Source organism: Carlito syrichta, unplaced genomic scaffold, assembly GCF_000164805.1.
Source record: "Carlito syrichta isolate Samal-C Ts95f unplaced genomic scaffold, Tarsius_syrichta-2.0.1 Scaffold316004, whole genome shotgun sequence".
NCBI classification, from domain to species: Eukaryota; Metazoa; Chordata; class Mammalia; order Primates; family Tarsiidae; genus Carlito; species Carlito syrichta.
Genome location: NW_007260100.1, coordinates 172,753 through 192,672, shown reverse-complemented (window position 1 = coordinate 192,672; position 19,920 = coordinate 172,753). Strand labels below are relative to the sequence as shown.

The following is a 19,920-nucleotide window of genomic DNA, read 5'->3' as shown; positions in this document are numbered from 1 at the left end:
GCGGGTCGTGATGGCTGCCCTGGGACGCCACAAGGGTCTCGGAAGACCCTGGAATTACTTTACCCGGAACGTCCTTCCCCGCGGGAGCCAATGGACGTTCAGACTGCGGACCTCTGAAAACCCGTATCCCTAGGGCCTGTGCCCCTCTTGAGCGCTGACCGCGTTTTTAGAGCGGAGCCTACATCTCCAGTGACTCAGCAATATTCAGGACATGTGTGGGTTGCGATGTGCACAAAAGAGAGATTCGGTTGGGGCCCTGGATTTGCTGCCTTTAAGAACGCAGGGAAATTGTTAAGGGAAGCAGTTGATTGCGGGAGGGTTTGCTCCCATCGCTTTCTCTTGCCCTGATTCTCCTTTAATGAAGTTGACTTTGGCCCTCCTGTCCTGGGGCTTGGGAGGAAAAGGTTCAGAAGCCAGTAGATTCTTTCTTGTATTCTCAGAATTAGGGAGGGGGAGGGGGAGGGCGAGGGCGAGGGCGAGGGCAAGGGCGCGCCTCCAGATAGCCCTGGCCCAGAAAACAAGGTCACGTTCTCTGCGCCACAGCCCGCTTGCCTCATCATTCTTGGCTCCAGGGGCTTGTGTGGGGACGGCCAGCCTTCCCCGGTATTGATTCTCATCGGATGGGACCTGGACGCAGGAAGGCAGGACTCTTCTTTTTTGGACTCTGGCTTAAGTAGTTAAAACTAGTGCAGGTAGTGAGAAGAACCCAGAAAAAAATATTAAGGTATGTTTCAGCATCTGGGCGTTTTCCCTTTTCCCATCCCCCGCCCACTTGCCTGGTTTTTCGGTAATGTAGGCTGCGCAGCCAAACTGGAAGGCAGAAGATGACTTTTGAATATGGTAGATACAAAAGAGCAACCGTTGAATTTGGGGGGTATAGGAACCGAGATTTTAAGTCTGCTCTTTATCTTCAGGCAGGGAATTGAGGTGAAGTGTCATATGTAACTTGAAGGTAAAAGAATTGCAGTTATCTAATGTCTTTCTTTGACCCGCAGGCATTCTTTGGAATTCTTTTCCAATTCTCACCTAACTTTCTTGGTCTTACAGCAACCGGAAGCAACCAAGGCCTTAGACCAGCATAGAAACCCCTTACACCTTTTTTCTATAAGGAAGAAAAGACAGTGCTCTTCCATTTTCCAGAAATTACACCCAAGAGGTTTTCGGCTAAAAGGGGTGATCCTTTCCCAGTAAAGGATCCTTATACAAATTATTTTCCTGGTTTCTGGACCTTGCATCTCTGCTTTAAAAGTTTCCCACAATTCTGGTGATACCAATCCTACTCTTAAGTAATAATATTAAGGAATGACAGCTGGCTTTTATTGGTAGCTTACTATGCACCTGGTGGTATTATAAATACTCTGTCTATAATCATTCACTGAATCCTCACATGGTTTAATCCCCATCCTACATATGAAGAATCTGAAACACAGGGCAATGAAATAACTTCCTAAAGGTTTCACATTTCTGTTCTGTCTGTTGGACTGTGAAACTCAGAGCCCTTAACTTCCATGCCATGTCGTTACTTGAGTTCTAATAGAATTCTGTTAACCAGAAATAATTGTGTTCTCTGTGCCTCACACTTTTAAATTTTGGAAATAGATAAACTGTTGCTGCCTTCAAGACTTCACAGGGTAGCGTGGTGCCAGAAAGGTACACCAGGAAGCAAAATGACTACCATTTATTCAGTACTTGCTAAGCACAAGGCTGTGTTCAAGTACCTTTACGTAAATCACAAATCCTGAAATGTACCTCTTAAATCTAGTTAAGTTTCCACATATTTCCTCAAAATTGAACCCTTCACATGTCAGTGATTTACATGCATTTACACAGAATATTTGTTTTCTCCATATTCTTTTCCTGCTTATAGATTGGTATTAAATGTTTTACTTCTATGATAATTTGTAAGCCATTAACACTTAGGATCTCTGTATTCCCCTTACGTTTTAACCAGTAATGAGCCTCCCAGCTGCTACCAAGGTGCTTTCTAGCTGTGACGCAGATTCCATGGTTTGGTCCTAGTTCTGGGTTTTCCTGGGAATTTACTGCACTTGGGCAGAAAACTTAATCTTTATGTGCTAAAGTGTCCTGTTTACACAGGTTTTAATAAGTGATTCCTCAAGCCCTTTCTAGCTTGACCATTGGTGTTACTAAAGCATTCACATACTCTGATTGCTCTCATAACCTGAACTTGGAGTACCGGTATCTCTTTAGACTATCTATCATCCAAAGGAACAGGTGTGCTGGTGCCTTGGGCAAAGAGGGGTTCTTGGAATTTTTAAATTGTCTTAACACATATGGTATATTGAAAATCTGCAAAAAAAACCAACAAATACACACACACACACAAAACGATTAGGAACAGATTGTCAATATTTTAAAATTCATAAACAGCCCTATTGAGTATTAGCCATATTTTACAGATGAGGAAAACAGACCCAAAGAGGCAAAGCATCCAGCCCAGGGTCCACCATAAGTGAGGGACAGCAGTGACATTCCTGGAAATCTACAAGTTTTCTGATGAACCAAGGTTTTAATTATTACCTGCCTTCTGGCCCTCTCCTAATCCCTTCCCTACCCTCCATTTATTGCAGTCTGCTTCATCACTCTCTTTTTCTACTGTTTTCCATTGTGGTTTTCATCTCTTACTGATAGGACTGCCAAGTCTCTGAGTTTCTGTAGGACACAATGCTAGGCTCGCTGTGTTTCCCTCTGATGTGCTGTCTCCTGTCCCTCCTCAGTGTCGAGCCTTTACTGGTCTCTCCCTAAAGCTCTTCTTACTTTTTCCTTTTAATTTCTGACTCACATTTCTCTATCCCAGTTTTTATTTTTTAATTTAAAATATGATCATGTCCCTCTGGTTTTCCTGGTGCAGTATTCTTTTCCTCTGAGAACACAAAACAAGATTTTCACTACTCTTAATCTATTCCTTTTAATTTAAAAACTTTACACTCTAAGTTAATCTTTATGTTAGTTCTTTATAATTTATGAAGCATTTTCATATAAAACCTTATATATTACATTCACATTATACCAATACTATGACTTTCTATAAGCTGTGTTAGAAAGTTCCTTTTTCTTATTCAACTACTGAAGCTCTAAGAGGTTGTTACCTGTTGAAGGACACACAGCCGCCAAAGATACTTGTCCAGTTTTTGTTTGTTTCTTTATTGTTTTTTTTTGTACTTCCCATATCTTCTATCTAAAATAGTTACATTTTTTAAACTAAAAATCTAAAACTTGTGGTTTTATAACAGAAAACTTCTATTTTGTAAGTTTAGCATATGAAAAATTTTTTTAATTTTTATATACCTTAATTTTTTCTTTTTGTACAAAAATAGATGATACAACTTGGAAGTATTATAGAAATATGTAACATAGACATTGAAAATCCCTTAAGATCCTGACATACTCAATATTGATCAATTGTACTGACATCGTATTATACAATGTCATTGTAAAAACTGCCTTAACACTTTTTTGTTTAATAGTGTCTTGAACTTTTTTTTTTTTGCAGTCATTCTTGGAAATTTAGACAAAAGTATGACATTTAAGCCACATTTTGTGTACCTTTAATAAATGGTATTTATAAGAACGAAAAATACAAGTAGGTAACCAGGACCATCTGAGAAAACCCAGTTTTGATGCTCTAATTAAATACCATAAGTTGTATATTCCATAGTATACTTTATGGGTAACTTGTAATTACTTAAAATCAAGGTTACTTTTTCCCTTTCATCATGTACTTTCTGGTCTCCTCCTATTGCAGTAATGAAACTATAACCTCACTAAGGGAACCTTTTCCCCATATATTTTGTGAAAGGTAGGGAAGACTAAGAAATGGAAAGTTGTATTGGGCCTACACAAACTCACTTCCCATCACAACTACAGGATGTGGAAGGAAGTGTACTAGGTTGAGTTCTGTCGTTTTCATCCCCACTCTTCCCCTCTCCTCTCAGGTGATCGTGGAGAAAGCTCCGAAAGCCAGGGTGCCTGATCTGGACAAGCGGAAGTACCTAGTGCCCTCTGACCTCACTGGTAATGCTCTTTCCACCCCCTGACCCTTCCTCCTTTAGCAAAGTGTTCTTGGTCCGTATTACACACATGAGATTGTGAGATTGAGAGGAAGTACAGAGTTGAAGCAAGTGAGTGGGATTCTCTAGATTTAGCTGATTCAAAAATTACACAGCAGTTCTATCACCATTTCCTCTAAGCATTTCCCATTGTCATGTCTTGTTTGATTTAGACACAGCACAAACCATTGAAGAAAAAGATCAGATGCCCATTCTTTAAACTACTTTTAAAATTTAGTTTTGTCATTGTGATAGCAGTTTGTTCAACAGGAAAACTAGCCTGGTGTCTGAGAGGATCACATCTTAGAGTTTCTTAAATAAATACTTTGTCCCCTTAAGCATATTTTTTTGTAATAAGTTTTGTAGATTCTGTTTGGAATTGATAAGGAATATATTCAATCTTCACTTTGATCCTTAATGGAATACCCACTGCATCTAGAAGACACTGGGAAGATTTTGTAGATACATTTGCTGCAGTGTTAATAGATTTGAATATTGGCCTTCTAGAAAATTTTCTGTATTCTCAGGAAAAGGTGAAGCGTTGAACCCCACTCATTGCCCCAACACTGATTTGAGTAACTGTGCTATGATTACCAGAGTTTAGTAGACCTCTTTTTATCACTAGTTTTTCTGAGTTTGGGAAGGTATTTCAAGTCAGGTTTAGACCATGATGAGCATGTTTTGGTCTGGATTTACATAGTATTCCCTCAAAGTAGTCCAAATAAAATACTGCAGGGCAGCATTCAGCTCTGGTCAGAGGGTTTACAAAGCTGGCACTGACTCTGAAGGGAACAGATGCAATAGAATTTTTTTCTGGAACTTACCTTTCTACTAACTCCTTGTTTTGTTCCTTCTTGCCTTTCTTTTCCATTTTCCTTCATCCAGTTGGCCAGTTCTACTTCTTAATCCGGAAGAGGATCCACCTGAGACCTGAGGACGCCTTATTTTTCTTTGTCAACAACACTATCCCTCCCACTAGTGCTACGATGGGCCAGCTGTATGAGGTAATGGTCCAGGTCACACAATACTGGATGCTGTCCGGTGCAGCCTGGCATTCTCTAGCTTTTGTTACAGTGGTGTTGATAACACACCTGAGAAGTGGGGCAGAAGGTGTTATTTATCAGGATCCTCTTACACATGGCAGTGTAAGGCTCTGGGAGATTAGGTGCCATTTGCCCTTAAGGGATTGAGCACTTTACTCGATTTAATCCTTTTCAAATCTCTTCTCAGTCTTTCCTGACTGTAATGTTGTAATGCTGGATGTCTATTGAAATAGCGGGAAGTAGTTCCTGATAGCAAAAATTACAAAGTGTCTCCCTATTTCAGTTCCTGTTATTCTTGCTGGTAACTTATAATTTGTAAGTACACTATGCATTCAGATACCAGGTCATTATTTTACTCCCATTTAGCGATAGATAGAAAAAGCAGATAACAGGAAAGCCTGCCCTTTCTAGCTCTGAAGCTAATCTCCTCAAAATGAAGGTTTCTCTTCAGCTTGCTCCCTCTCTGAACTTTGACGCTTTGGTTTAAGACAACCAACTAGGCTGAGGTGAGTGGATTGCCTGAGCCTGCGGGTTCGAGACCTGCCTGGGCAACTTGGTGAGACCTCATCTCTACAATAAAAATAAAAAATTAGCCGGGTGTGGTAGCGCATGCCTGTAATTCCAGCTATGGCTGAGGTGGAAGGATCGCCGGAACCCAGCAGGTCGAGGCTGCGGTGGCCGGGAGCGGCCACTGCACTCCAGTCTGGGTGACAGAGTGAGACTCCAACTCAAAAAAATAAAAAAATAAAATAAAATCTATAAAAAAAGACAACCAACTAGATCTAAGCAAGAGAAGCTTTGCTTCTTAGAACAAAAGTAAGGCTGAAACAAATTCCCCATTATCTGGGCACAGGAATTCAGATCAAATTTAAAAATAAGGCAGAGTCTTTACATTGATTCATGTGTCAACACGTAAACTGTGTCAGGAAGAATAAGTGATTTAGTTTAATTGGTAAAATGTCAAAATCTAATAGAAGGAAACTAAAGTAAAGGACTTCATGCTGTAAATATAATGTAAGACTGTAGCTATTATTTTTTAATAGTATTGCACATAAGAGTCTTCCTCCTCATTGTGCTGTTAGTGAATTACTAATAGCACCTAATCTTCTAAACTTCCAATAACCCGTAATCTTTTATTCCATCGTATATATCCCCTATTATATATTATGTTATATTCCCTTACTCCAGTTCACATGTGTTGTGGTATCTAAATTCCCTTTCTAGAGTGAGCTTTTTAAGAGCACAGACTGTGCCCAGTCATCTTTGTGTTCTTGATACTTGTGTGTATTAACTTCTCCATAAAGGTTTTTTTGTTTGTGAGTTTAGAGCTCAAAGTTTAATTCAAGGCTGGGCATGGTGGCTCACACCTGTAATCCCAGCACTTTGGGAGACAGAGTTGAGAGGATTGCCTGAGCCCACGGGTTCAAAGACCAGCCTGGGCAACTTGGTGAGACCAATAAATCAAAAAATTAACTGGGCATGGTGGTATGTGCCTGTGGTTCCAGCTTCTTGAAAGGCTGGGGCAGAAGGACTGCCTGAGCCCAGCAGATGGAGGCTACAGTGGTCATGTGCGTTCCACTGCACTCCTGCCTGGGTGACAGAGTGAGACTCCAACTCAAAAAAAAAAGGTTTACTTCAAGCCACTTCTGCTAACTCTTTGTTTCTCTTTTTACCGGGGGCTGATGTTCCTTTCCACACCTGCTTGACAAGGTTGTGTGACTCTTAGAATCCTTGAGATAATGAATGTGTTTTCTAAACTGTGATCTTATCTCTTCCCCCAGGACAACCATGAGGAAGACTATTTTCTGTATGTGGCCTACAGTGATGAGAGTGTCTATGGGAAGTGATTGGTGGAAGCCCAGCAGATGGGAGCACCTGGACTTGGGGGTAGGGGAGGGGTGTGTGTGGGACTTGGGGAAAGAGGGGGAGGCTCCCACCATGGAGGAGACAGAAGGTGAAGACATTGAAAACATTACACCGCACACCCCGTCATCACATTTTCACATGCTCAATCGATATTTTTTGCTGCTTCCTCGGCCCAGGGAGAAAGCATATCAGGACAGAGCTGTTGGATTGGCTTTGATAGAGGAAGGAGAATTGACATAATTTCACAGCATTCCTGAGAATGAATTTTTGTATGATTTCATAGAGGGCTAAGGAGGTGGGCAACTTGAGGCCAGAGATGATTGCAGTCCAACAGCAACTCCCTGCTCTTCCTTCTCTTTGGGCAGTGACTCTTGTTGACATTTGCGCAAGACAGGTAGAGAAAGGAGACAGGAATTGTTTTAGGACTTATGGTAGTGGACCATGCCTGGGGACCAAAAAGACTAATTGTCACTGAAGCATTGTGGCCCGGTCTCCCCTGTCTCACCCCTCCTCCCTCCCATCCCATTCAGTCTCACACACAAACGCCACAGTACCACCCCAGGGGTGGTAATAGACATGGACCCAGAAGTTTAGCTTTCTTATCTTTGGAAAATGGGGATCAGGCACTAAGGCAGGTATGATTTCAAAGATAGTTTTAATACCATTAAACTGGAATTGATGGAGTGTTGACCTGTTCTCTCTCGTGCCCCTTATCCCACACCTACCTTGAATTTAATGAGCCTCAGGCATTTCCAGTTGCAGACTGAAACCACTCTTCTGGCGTTTTCCATGTGTCTGGACAGAGATGTCTTAGGTAGGGAAGGGGCAGGTATGAGGTCAGGTAGATAATCCACACCTCCCACTCAGAATCTCACTCCTATGCTGCCTCCCTGCAGTCTCACACGCACAGGAATGCTACTTGATGGCCAGCCGCTTCCCTCTTTGGTTATCATCTGCTGCAGCTGCTAGGTAGAACAGTCTGGAGGGATACTTTTAGTAATTCATGGGGATTTTACTGATTTATTTTCACTTTTGGGGTTCTGTGGGGTGGGAGTGGGGAACAGGAATTACACTCAGACATGACATTTCAATTCATTTCTGCTAATGGAAAGGTCCTTGGGAGAAATCTGTGTGTCAGTTCTGTCAGCTGCAGGTTCTTGTATAATGAAGTCAATGCCATCAGGCCAAGGAAATAAAATAATTACTTACTTTAAAAATTCACTGAGTTCAGAAATGCTGCCTTTATTTAGTATGTGTTGGAATAGATGGCATGTGGACCCTCTGATCAGAAAACTTTGAGCAGGGGAGGCTGTCAGCCACAAACGCTCACATATGGTTAGACCTGTACATGTTCACTCAGCTCTTTACTGAGCAGAAGATGCTGTCCAAGGTGAATGTTATGGTGAGGCAGTGTGCCCGGTGCGTCGGTGGTGTGTGCATGATTTTCTCTTCTGCAGATAAGTGCTTTGTCACCACTTCATGTGTTTTTCAAAGCTGAAGGAGGAAGGATGCCTACATTAGAGTATAGGGGGTGGATTGGTGGGGGGTGGGGTGTTGTGCTAATTACAAATGCAGATGTCTGGTCCATGTCCCAGATTTAGCTGACTCAGAATCGCAACGTGGGTGTCTAATCTTTAACAAGCTCCTCATGATTCTGTTGCACATGAAGTCTGAAAGTCATTGCTCTGTGCACCAGGTTTTGCTGTAAGTCACACCTTATTCTCTCCACTGCAGCTCAGTCAGTATGGGGCCACCATCTCTGAAGGCAGCAAATAGTATCTGATCAAGACTCCTGGAGTCAGAACAAACTTGGAGTCTTCTTCTGACCATATGAAAGTCTTGTATTCAGTCTGTCAGGAACAAATATGTGGGTGGGCTGTAGGCGTGCAAATTATACCAGAGCATGAAAAACAGATTAGTAGAAACTCCTTTGATAAAGAGCCTTGAAACCCATCTCTAATCCTCTTGTTGCAGCCACATCCCTAGGCGGTGTCTATTTCTAGAGTTTTATGGAATATATCAGAGTCACCAAAAAGAAAGTAGGAAGCCAGACTTGTGACTGGTATCTTGGTGTGGGGGAGGCAATCTTGGGGATTAAGCCCTCAACCCGCAGGATCTGACACTATCTCTAGGCAGATATGTTGGAATTGAATTAGAGGATGGCCAGCTGCTATCCTTTATGTGTGGGGAAAACCCCCACACTTGCTCACAAAGGTCCTACTCTATGCTGATGATCATTGTGTGAGAGCAGAGGGGAAAACATGACTTGAGAGAGTTTTTCCAGAGAGTTTTTCCATTGAGGAACAAATTTTATTCTTGGATAGGACATTGTATTTCATTTTAGACCAGCTCTCTGGTTTCCAGATCCATCAAGTTTAAGTAACTTAGTCAAGTTCAAAGGCAAAACCAGGCCACATATTTTGGTAATCTGGTTTGGATTTGGTGCTTTTTCCTGAATATCTGTCTCTCAGTGCCACTTTTATGGCTCCTGCTAGTCGAGCTTTTAATGCTTGTTAGGCCTCTCAGGCCACTGTGAGGTTTGCTTTGAATTAAAAGTAATTTAGGAAGGGTTTTTCCATTAACCAGGACTCCATGTCTCATGTTAGATTAGTTGACTTACTCTGTTGCTTCTTAGGGGGCTTGAAATTTAAATGATGTATCAAGTGAGTTTATTCTCTCCCTTGGAGGCCAGAATGGCATCAGCATCAGAGATGGGTGAGTTCTTACCTCTTCCCTTATACTTTGTTGATAGATCTCAAATATATAAAGGGTAAGCAGGCATCTAGGTTTGCCAAGAAGATTCTGGATTTATGCTTATTGTCCTGACTGATTTATTTGCAGTTCCTTATTTCAATGTCACAAGTTCCCTAATAGACAAAATATTACATGGTCACCCTATTTATACTTAGTATACTAATTGAAGCTTCTTCCTTCCACCGAGAGACATACTGCCTATGTTATCCATATTTTGTGTGCCCCAGTATGACTCTTACCCAGTATGGGTGGAAACTGGAAAAAAACTCCACTTGTGAATGGCAGACTATTCTTTATTTCGTTTTTTTCCTCCAGTGTTCAGTGGTTTTCTTCCTTCAAACATTGTGCACCTCTTTAAAAACAGTTTATAGATTATATTGTGCAATTGGAGGTTATGATTGCAAAAGACCAAAACAAATGATGGTTAACTAAAGTACAGTGGTAACCAGGCAAATAAGTTCATAGCCATATGCACTACCAGGCATCACTATTTAATGTGAGTAGTGCTCCCCAGAATGGTGTGGTATATGTGGTTTCCTAGGCCCTGCAGTGGCCTTCTGGACACAATATTGTTAGTTATGGTTGCCTTGGTAATGTTAAATGTGTTAAACTTAGAATTCTACTTTGTATTTGTGTTGTTGCCCTCAGATATACAAATTTTTATACAAAACTTGTAACTATTTCTAGCCGTAGTTTCTTCTGGATATTTTTACTTTGATGGATTAAAGTGAGCTCCATTTATTTAACTTTATTTTTAGCTACATAAAACCACCAAATATTTTCAGAAACAGATCTATTTTGCCCTTGAGTAGCTCTGAGTTCAGGTTGTCTCCTCAATGCAGCCCTAAGTAATTGAGTATTTCCCTTTTGAAGCATTCCCACTATCCAGCTGCCCACCCCACCCCTTTGTTTACCTGGATATCATTACAGTGCAGGATCTGTAGTTTGGTCAGCTCCAGCGTGTAGCATATTATCCTGTGGATGACACATGGCTACAGTGCTTGTTTTTCTCAGCTATTTTGGTAAAGTTCCCCTTCAGTAAAACCAACCCACAAGCTGGGCATAGTGCCTCACACCTATAATCCTAGCACTTTGGAAGACCGAGGTGAAAGGACTGTCTGAGCCCACAGGTTTAAGATCAGCCTGGGCAACTTGGTGAGACCTCTCACCTCTACAAAAAATCAAAATATTAGCCAGGCATGGTGACGCATGCCTGTAGTTCCAGCTGCTTGGAAGGCTGAGGTGGAAAGATGGCCTGAACCCAGCAGGTCAAGGTTGCGGTGGCTAGGAGTATGCCACTGCACTCCAGCCCGAGTGACAGAGTGAGAGTCTGACTCAAAAAAAACCAAACAACAACAACAACAACAAAACTCCCACAAATTTATTAGAGTTTCTGTCCCCAAAGCTGTGAGACAGATAATGTTTTAGGGCAGTGCCTTATTTTATTTTCCTTTTTTTTTTTACAGTTATGGACACTTTGTAAATACAATATACATGGCCAGATTATTTTCAAAGTTTGAAATAACAGGAAGTGATCACCTTTAGAAGTAGTCAGATGACACATTTCACCATGCCATTGTGCAGGTGGCATGTTTTCAACAGTAACAAAAGACTTAAGTCATTCTCCTGGTGTATATTCAGCAGTGTGGGGCCGTCTATTTCGACAGTTCTATTTTCAACACAGCAGAGTATTAGGATCCATATGACTTCTATTTAGAGATATTTAGCTCCTAAAACTTGTATAAAGTAAGCCTGAACTTTTAGGTGAAAAAACACATTTTCTATTTTTACGCTTCTGGTAGGCTCACAATTGCCTCACATCATTCAGTAAGAGAATGATGATTACATACTGCTTGACTTAAGCAATCTGCACATGGTATTCAAAGAATAAAAGTAGCAATAAGTCATCTTTTATGTGCTAACATTGGCCCATTTCCACCCTCCTTTAAGTCTTAGTTCAGGTGTCATGTCGAGGAGGTCCCCATTTTTATCTCTTCAATATTCCAACAATTCCCACCACTCCCCACTCTCCTAGTCATTCTTACCTTGCTCTTTGTCTCTCTGCTCAGCAAAAATCACTTAACATAATTTTCTTGTTTGTTGTGTCTTCTCTCTAGGTCATAAGGTCTATGAAGGCAGAAACTTTTTGTTCACGGATTTATAAAAATTGATCAGAACAGTAACTGACATATGACTGGTGCTCAAAAATAATGAAATAGTTGTTTCTGATGGGACTGAAGCACTAGGTAATTCAGGTGAGAACTAAATTATCCAGGAAAAGCACATGTTACAAAAAGGCCACTTAAGAAACTTTGGGAACCCCTTTGGAGTTTACTAGAAAGATCTGGAAGCAGGAACACTGCTGAAATCACAGTTCTGTCACTTGACTGGATCTGTAACAAAGGCCAATTTATCATCCGTACAAATGAATTTCTGAGCTCCCTTACTATAAAATAGATACAATAATTATGTCATAGGTTGTTACAAATATTAGCTAAATTATGTGCAAATTATTAAGCAGCATTCTTGCAAATTAAGAATAGATTTCATTTAAAGCTAAAACGGCAATGACTTAGGGTAGCTGGCAGAAATCTTCTAGGTGGTTTTCATTCTTTTATTCATTGACAATTACACATGAAAGATATAGCATTGGTCAGGGAAAATGAAACCATATATTGAACTGGACATCTCAAAAGATGGCTGAGACTTGACGTGAGCAAAGCTGTGAGGGCTCATTTCCTGTCTGTTAGACTCTCCTTTGGAACTGATTTGCTTGATAGCAATAGCTGCTTTTTATCATTAAAGATACTATAGATCTCCTCCACAGCAGCAGGTAAAACCTAGATGGAGCATGAAGACAGAACATTTTTTTCAGTCGTATCATGCTGGAATTCAAATCATTTTAAACTTACTTTGATACTTTTGACTAAATAATTATAAAGTGTCTAAACATCATGCTGTACACACATTAACAAATATAATGAGTTCCCATCCATTCACGTTTATACCACTCAGAGCAGAATGAACTGCATATATCTCTGCCCTCCAAAGAAGGTTTCCTCAGGTCATGAGTCCTCTGCAGTCCAGAGCTCAGCTGAAGCACTTTCTCCTGAGTATAGTCCAATGCTGGGGAACAGCTTCTTATGGAATGGCAAGTCATGTGTCTTTTTTTTGTTTGCCGTCTCCAGCAAACTTTTTAATTCCTAAATGATAAATCTCTCAGAACCCACACTTTTTAAATGCCCATGAGTAAGCAAAAAGAGGAATTAGAGGAGAGAGGTAGAGAAAGAGAACAAACCCTTGTTGGCCAGTTATTTTATATAAATCTCTGTACTAGATAAATCATCTTTGAAAATAAACTGAGTGAATATGTTGATTCAATTTGATTGCACTAGGAGGGAGAAGGGTTAATTTCCCCAAGATTACATAGCTGCTAATGTTGAGCTATGCAGCTAGATTCAAACTCAGGTTTAGTTGCAGATCTCACACATGGGTCCTCACTATGGTCAAATCAAATTCTGGCCCTTTAGTGATTCCATGCGACGTTTTGATAGGAGAAAATATAGAAGCTATAGAAAGTTTCAGTTTCTCTTTGTGATGGTCCCCTGTCCTCTGAGTTGTTTCTGCTTGCTGTTTACAAAAAAAGACACCAGGCTATATCACACCACAGCTTCTCTCCTTACATGGGTCTTTATCTGGAATACTGTCCCTGTGTCACCTACTTAGTGAGTTCTCTCCAGGAGCACCTCCTGTGTTAGGATTGGATATGACTACAAGTTACAGGAGTACTGAAACAACAGTGGCTTAAAGACAGTAGAGGCTTATTCCACTGTCATAGCCCAGGTTTATGCCTCTGGAGTCCCAGGCTACTCCTATCATTTTCTTGCCACTAACTGAGTGGGGCTCTTATCCTTAAGGCCAAGGGTAACATCTCTGTTCCATGTGGTCAGATGGAAGAAGAGATCAAGAAGAGGGCAGACCAACTATCTCTGAAGGAAGCTTCCCTCAAGCCACTAAAGACAATTCAACTTACTTCTGCTTCCTAGAATTTAGTCAAGTGGCCACATCTAGCAACAAGTGGAGTGGGAAATTTAGTTTTTATTTTGAGTGGCCATTTGCCTGGCTCAAAGTTTTGTAGCTATGGAGGAAGAGCATAATGGATACTTTTGTTTGTTTGTTTGAGTCAGAGTCTCACTTTGTTGTCCAGGCTGGAGTTCAGTGGCATGCTCACGGCCATCCCTGCATCTACCCGCTGGACTCAGGTGATCCTTCTGCCTCAGCCTTCCAAGTAGCCAGAACTACAGGCACAACTACCATGCTAGGCTAATTTTTTTATTTATTATAGAGAATAAGTTGCCCAGGCTGGTCTTGAACCCCTGGTGTCAGACAATTTTCTTGCCTTGGTCTCCCAAAGTGTTGGGATTACAGGCTTGAGCCACCGTGCCTGGCCAATGGAGACTTTTTAATGAAGCAGTTTGTCAAATCTCCAACAGGCTCAGAAAACTTGCCAGTGTAATATTTTGTGTAGCACTGTACACTGTATTACCATTCTTCTCTTAGAGCATCCATACATTTTATTTTGCTACTTTTTGTATTGTTGATTTATGTATTTTAACACACATTACTTGACAAATTGTATTTTAGGTGCCAAAAGAACTGGCACCATGTCTTGCTTGTCTCTGTGTCCCTCGTAGCTAGCAAGTGCTGAGAGCTAATGATTATTAAATGAAGGAATGAGTAAATAAGCATATGAATGTGTATACTAAGAAAGAAGATTTACTTAATAACTTTTACAGCTTATCCGTCTCAGCTCTTTAACTTAATCTGGGCTCTTCTTGATTAAACATTAAGCATTATTTGTTTAACCAAGCAGCTAGAACTCTTTTGTCTCAGTGAAATGATTTTCAATAAAGTTATGTAGGACACATACAATAAAATGAGTTTAAAATATGTGTTGTGATGTGATTAGAAATAAATGAATGTGATTAGAAATAAATGAATGTGTTCAATGTAATAATTACATAATGATAAAATGGCATTAACATTTTAAGTTCCCAAGGTCATTTTAGTACTAGCCTAGTACTAGAGACTGAGTTATTTTTATGTATTATAAGGCTAATTGTATCCCCTCCCCCCTTTTTTCCCTACTTTGGCTAAAAAAGTCATAATGGACCTAAAGTGAGTGGACATTAAGTGAAATTAGTACTTTGAGTTTCTATGCTGGTCCTTTCTTTCAGCTTCTAGGGAATTTGGGTAGAGGTTAGGTAATTTGCATTTCCCAGCCTTAATTTCAACTTTTTTTAGAATGTTTATTGGTGTATTTATACTCTGTCAATGCATTTGTGTATTTTTTAAAAATAAAAACTGTCTTTATAATATCTTCTAAACCTACCACAGGGACCTGCACAAGTAACTACTGTAAATATAAAGGTGGTAGAAAGAACTTTAAGAGTTTGAAGGGATCTTAAAAGTATATATCCCCTTAAGCCGAGTCTTGAGAGGTGCAGCAAAGATGGTTTGTTCCTCCATATTCATTCTTCTCCACCATAGTAAGAGACTTCTTGGTCAAGCTCATAACCATCAAATAAACACCAGATATTCCTTCTCTTCTTGCAGCTGAGGATAAATACGCCAGTTATTTAACTCCTTTGAATACCAGTTTCCTCACTCATAAATTAGAATAACACTGGCTTCTTGGGATTCCACAATTTTGTACATAATTCCATTGGAGCATGTTAATCCTAAAATACTCTTAACTTTTCCTTTAGATGTAGTTTTCCCCATTGTCTCAAGTTCCTTAAGAACTGGATTATGTTTCATTTATCTTTGTGTCTCAGTGCTTAGCACTTAATACATTTTTGTTAAAGCTAAAATGACTGTGCAATGATAAAGACTAAACGAGATTAGGCATTTTTCATATCTTGCATATTAAGTACAAAAAGAAAAATTAGCTAGGATATTAGTGAGGCATCTTTGGAAGCAAAATTGTATATTCAAACTCAAGTAAGTGCAGGGCACAAGATTTTTTATAGCCTCAAGTTTTCTAAAAGATGTCTAGAATATATGTTCCTCTGACTGTATGCTTACTTATTAATTCATTCTTCAGATTTCAGTTTAAACTCCCTTTCCTTGCAGAGTCCTCTGAAACCTTTCATCTAAATTAGTTCCCTCAGTGCTAGTGCCAGGAAGAATTTTCAAAAACTAAGTTCTATTAACATGGAAATATATTTTTAAAGTTTTCTGCTTTGATGTATTTTTAATTTCCCAATTTGCAATTGTGTTAGTCTTAGGGCTGCTTTGACAAATTACCACAAACTGGTAGCTTAAAACAATATTTTCTCACATTTCTGGAGGCCAGATATCCAAAATCAAATTGTGGGCAAGGCCATGCTTCCTCTTAAGGGTCTAAGGAAGAACACTTTGCCTCTTCCTGGCATCTAGTGGTTGCTGACAACCTTTGGCATTTTTTGGCTTCAGTTATTTTACTTCAATCTCTGTTGCTGTTGTCACATGTCATTCTGCATTGTGTGTGCATCTCCATGGGCTGACGTATAAGGACACCAGGCCTTGGATTTAAGGCCCGTCTTAATCCAGTAAGAGTTCATCTCAACTACTTCTGCAAAAACCCTATCTTCACAAAAGTCACATTCTGCTGAGATACTAGGTTGACATGACTTTTTGGGTGGAGGGGGCAGAGAAACTATTCAATCCAGTACAACTACTAATATAAATTTGACTAAGTAATGGGCTGGTTGACAAAAAATTTCGAATCTTGAGGAATCTCATAGCCCAAATTCAAGTTTTCAATCTTTTTGTTTTATTTTTGTTCCACAAAGTCACCTTTGTTGTTAATGTGTTGGCTCCAGCATTTCAGAAAAGCATCTTAATGTTTAACAATATGCTTTGAGCATGATTAATATCAGTTAATAACAATATAGAAAAAAGTGTCACAATGGATAGTTTATGTAACTGGTAGTTTACATAAAAAGAACATTACTCACACATTATACTTACTTTACAAACAATTGCTTTATAAGACCTAAATACCTACCTGCTTATTATACTTCATAACATGTCTGTCAAATGAACAGTAAAATACTAGGAATGCCTACTTCTACCTTCAGGTTTACCTGTTTTCTTCTTGAAACATAAAATTAGAAATGTAGTTACTTATTCAGCAAGAGAAACATCAGGGAACACCCAAGGGAAGGGAAAGAAAAAAATACATAGTACACATTTGCAAGAGGGCAGGCAGAAACTTGTATTCACCTGTAGTTCTTCCTAGAACATTAAAAAATATGATACTTGGCTTTATCTGGCGAGTCACATTCGCAAGCATTTTTCCCAGAGCTATTATTCACACCACTACAATCCCGGTGACAGAGACACCCACATTCCCACATGCAGTGTTGCCTGTCCAGCCTCCCACTGCCCTGGACAGCAGCAGGGCATTTAATTGAGGGGACTACCAGGGGAAGCGTTTGTTTTTAACTCCTGAAAATAGCAGGATTCTCATCAGCAAGTCTCATCTAAAAACTGAAAACTGTCCTCTGTAAGTATTGGTTGTTCAAGCCCATCTTTCAGGCAGAAGAAACAAACAATGTCTCTTTGTGCTTCTCTATGGACAAAGCTTCTGCCTTGGCCCTGTTTGCCCTATTTCACTGGATTCTACTCATTACCAAGTCATACCAATGTGACACCCTGAAGGGTAAATACAGCAGGTCCTCGAATAGAGTCGTTTTGTTGAAGGTCATTTTGTTGATGAGAAAAAAAAGGTGGCTTTTCAGCTGGAGCCACTGTCTGTGTAGAGTCTACACATTCTCTCCAAATCTAGGTGTGTGGCAGGATTTTTCACACACAGAGACCAAGGGTTCTTTGCCAGGAAGCAGTGTTTATTTGTGCCAGCACTGGTTCATCAGATTCACATCCTAAGGCTGAGCCCCAATCACAAGAGGTCATTGCCTTATAGACATTTTTTGTTTCTTTGAACCCCCTTATAAGGCTACATATTGGTAACATACATTATGATTGGGTATTTCACAGCTCAAGGTTGCAGCAGGGTTACACGTGTGCACTGCAACTCGGGCCACATTCCTTTCTAACATAATTTTTTCTAGGAAGGCCCTTTTCTTGTGCTGGGAGGGTCCCTGCCTCAGGTACACTTCCTCTGGGTGTTCCAGGTTCCTCCCACACTCCAAAGCTGAGCATGCTAGGTGGATAGGTGTATCTACATGACACAGTGGATGTGAATGTGAGTGTGTGAGTGGGGTGTGAGCCACCCTGTGACAGGAATTCATCCTCTCCAGGGCTGTTTCCCACCATGGCCCCGAGCTACAGGTAGAGACTCTTGCCACCTGAGACCTTGAACTGGAATAAGGAGGTAAAAAAAAAAATTGAATGAATGAATGAGTAGATATTATTGTAAATAAAATTTTGTAAAGTATAAATAACCATACAGATACACGACAATAAACAACACAGTCTTAAAGCTCTCAGCAAGCCCCTCCATATCTGTGACGGCTGTTGAACTGCATGTTGGGAGGAGGGGCCCCTGGCAATTTTCACTTTGCAGACATGTATTCCTTGATTTAATCTACAGTCACCACAACTGCCAGCACAGTGACTCACCAGAAATTGAGTAAATAATTATCTTGCTTTTATTTATCTTTCTGAAATGTGAGCATGTCAGATGTGTTAGGGTCTTTATTTAGATGTTTGGTGATGTTTTCGTAATCAGAAATATGAGCCTAACTCTTGTTTATATCAATTAGCTGATGGCCAAATTGGTTTCCTTTTCTTCAAGTCACAATTTCTAAGAACTTCTAATGATGGTGAGAACTTACTGTACAGAAAACAGCATTTTAAATAAGGTTTTATGTATGCTGATGGAATTTGGGGAGCCACTAAATAAAGTATTATACTTGCCAGAGTATAAGAGAAATTCACAATTAGTATATAAATAAGCCTACAGCACAATGTATCTAGGCCTGAAAAGAAATGAAGATCATAGGACTGTCATTTGGGGTACTATTTTGTAGAACAGGTATATCGGGGTCTATCCAAGGAAAATGTTTAAATTGATATTTTGGGTTTCTTTTCATCTTTTTTGCCTTGACCTCTGGGCTCAGGCAATCCTTTTGCCTCAGCCTTCCAAATAGCTGGAACTACAGGTGCACGCTAGCATGCCTGGCTAATTTTTTTGAAGGTCTCGCCATATTGCCCAGGTTGGTCTCAAACCCCTGGGCTCAGGCAGTCGTCTTGCCTTGGCCTCCCCATGTTGGCTTGTTATAATCTGCATATGACTGCTGAAATGTAAACAACTTTGTTTGTTTACTCTTGGAACATAATAATCTGGGTCTTTATAGCCAGAGTTCAATTAAATTCACCATTCCTCCCATTGAACAAGATTAGGCTATGCAGTGGTTTCCAATATTAGCTGCATGTTATCATAGTTCTAGAAATAAGAGTTTGTGATCGTTAATTTTATGTGTCAACCTGCCTGAGTTAAAGGGGTGCCCAGATAGCTGGCAAAATAGTATTTCTGGATGTGTCTGTGAGGGTGTTCCCGGAAGAGATTAGTATTTGAATCCATAGGCTGAGTAAAGAAGTCCACTCCCATTGATGTAGTCAGGCATCAGTCAATCCATTGAGGACCTCCATGGAAGAAAACAGCAGAGGAACAGCAAATCCTTTCTCCTTTTTCTTGAGCTAGTACATCCAACTTCTCTTTCTCTTAGACATCAAAGCTCCTGGCCTCAGGCCTTTGGACTTAGAATGAATTATACCAGCATATGGTGAGATTTCTCAGCCTCCATAATCATGTAAGCCAATTCCCATAATAATAAATCTCTTACTTTATATTTATGTGTGTGTATGGGTGTATATACGCATATACATGCAATTTATATATATAGTCATGTGCTGCATATAGACATTTTGGCCAATGACAGGCTACATATATGATGATTATCCCATAAGATTATATTTTTATTGTACCTTTTCTATGTTCAGATATGTTTAGAGACACAGATACTTGTCATTGTGTTCCAATTGCCTTCAGTTTTCAATACAGTTACATGCTCTGTAGGTTTGTAGCCTAGAAGCAATAGTCTATGCCATCCAGCAGAGGTGTGTAGTGGGCTGTATCATCTAGGTTTAAGTACACTCTGCAATGGCCACACAATTAC

The 19,920-nt window shown here is 40.1% G+C and overlaps 1 protein-coding gene across 2 annotated transcripts in view; it reads left to right on the top strand.

The window, feature by feature from the left end:
- Nucleotides 1-8,200, top strand: part of GABARAPL1 (GABA type A receptor associated protein like 1) — an 8,750-nt gene extending 550 nt beyond the window's left edge. The window contains exons 2-4 of one of the 2 annotated variants that reach the window (XM_008073672.2): nucleotides 3,957-4,035; nucleotides 4,956-5,074; nucleotides 6,895-8,200. In XM_008073672.2, coding sequence (XP_008071863.1) covers nucleotides 3,957-4,035; nucleotides 4,956-5,074; nucleotides 6,895-6,960 — 264 coding nt within the window. In that variant the 3' untranslated portion in view covers nucleotides 6,961-8,200. Of the gene's footprint in view, nucleotides 1-3,956; nucleotides 4,036-4,955; nucleotides 5,682-6,894 lie in introns of those variants that run through there. The other variant, XM_021706784.1, reaches the window with a different exon arrangement.
- The last annotated feature ends 11,720 nt before the right edge of the window (nucleotides 8,201-19,920 follow it).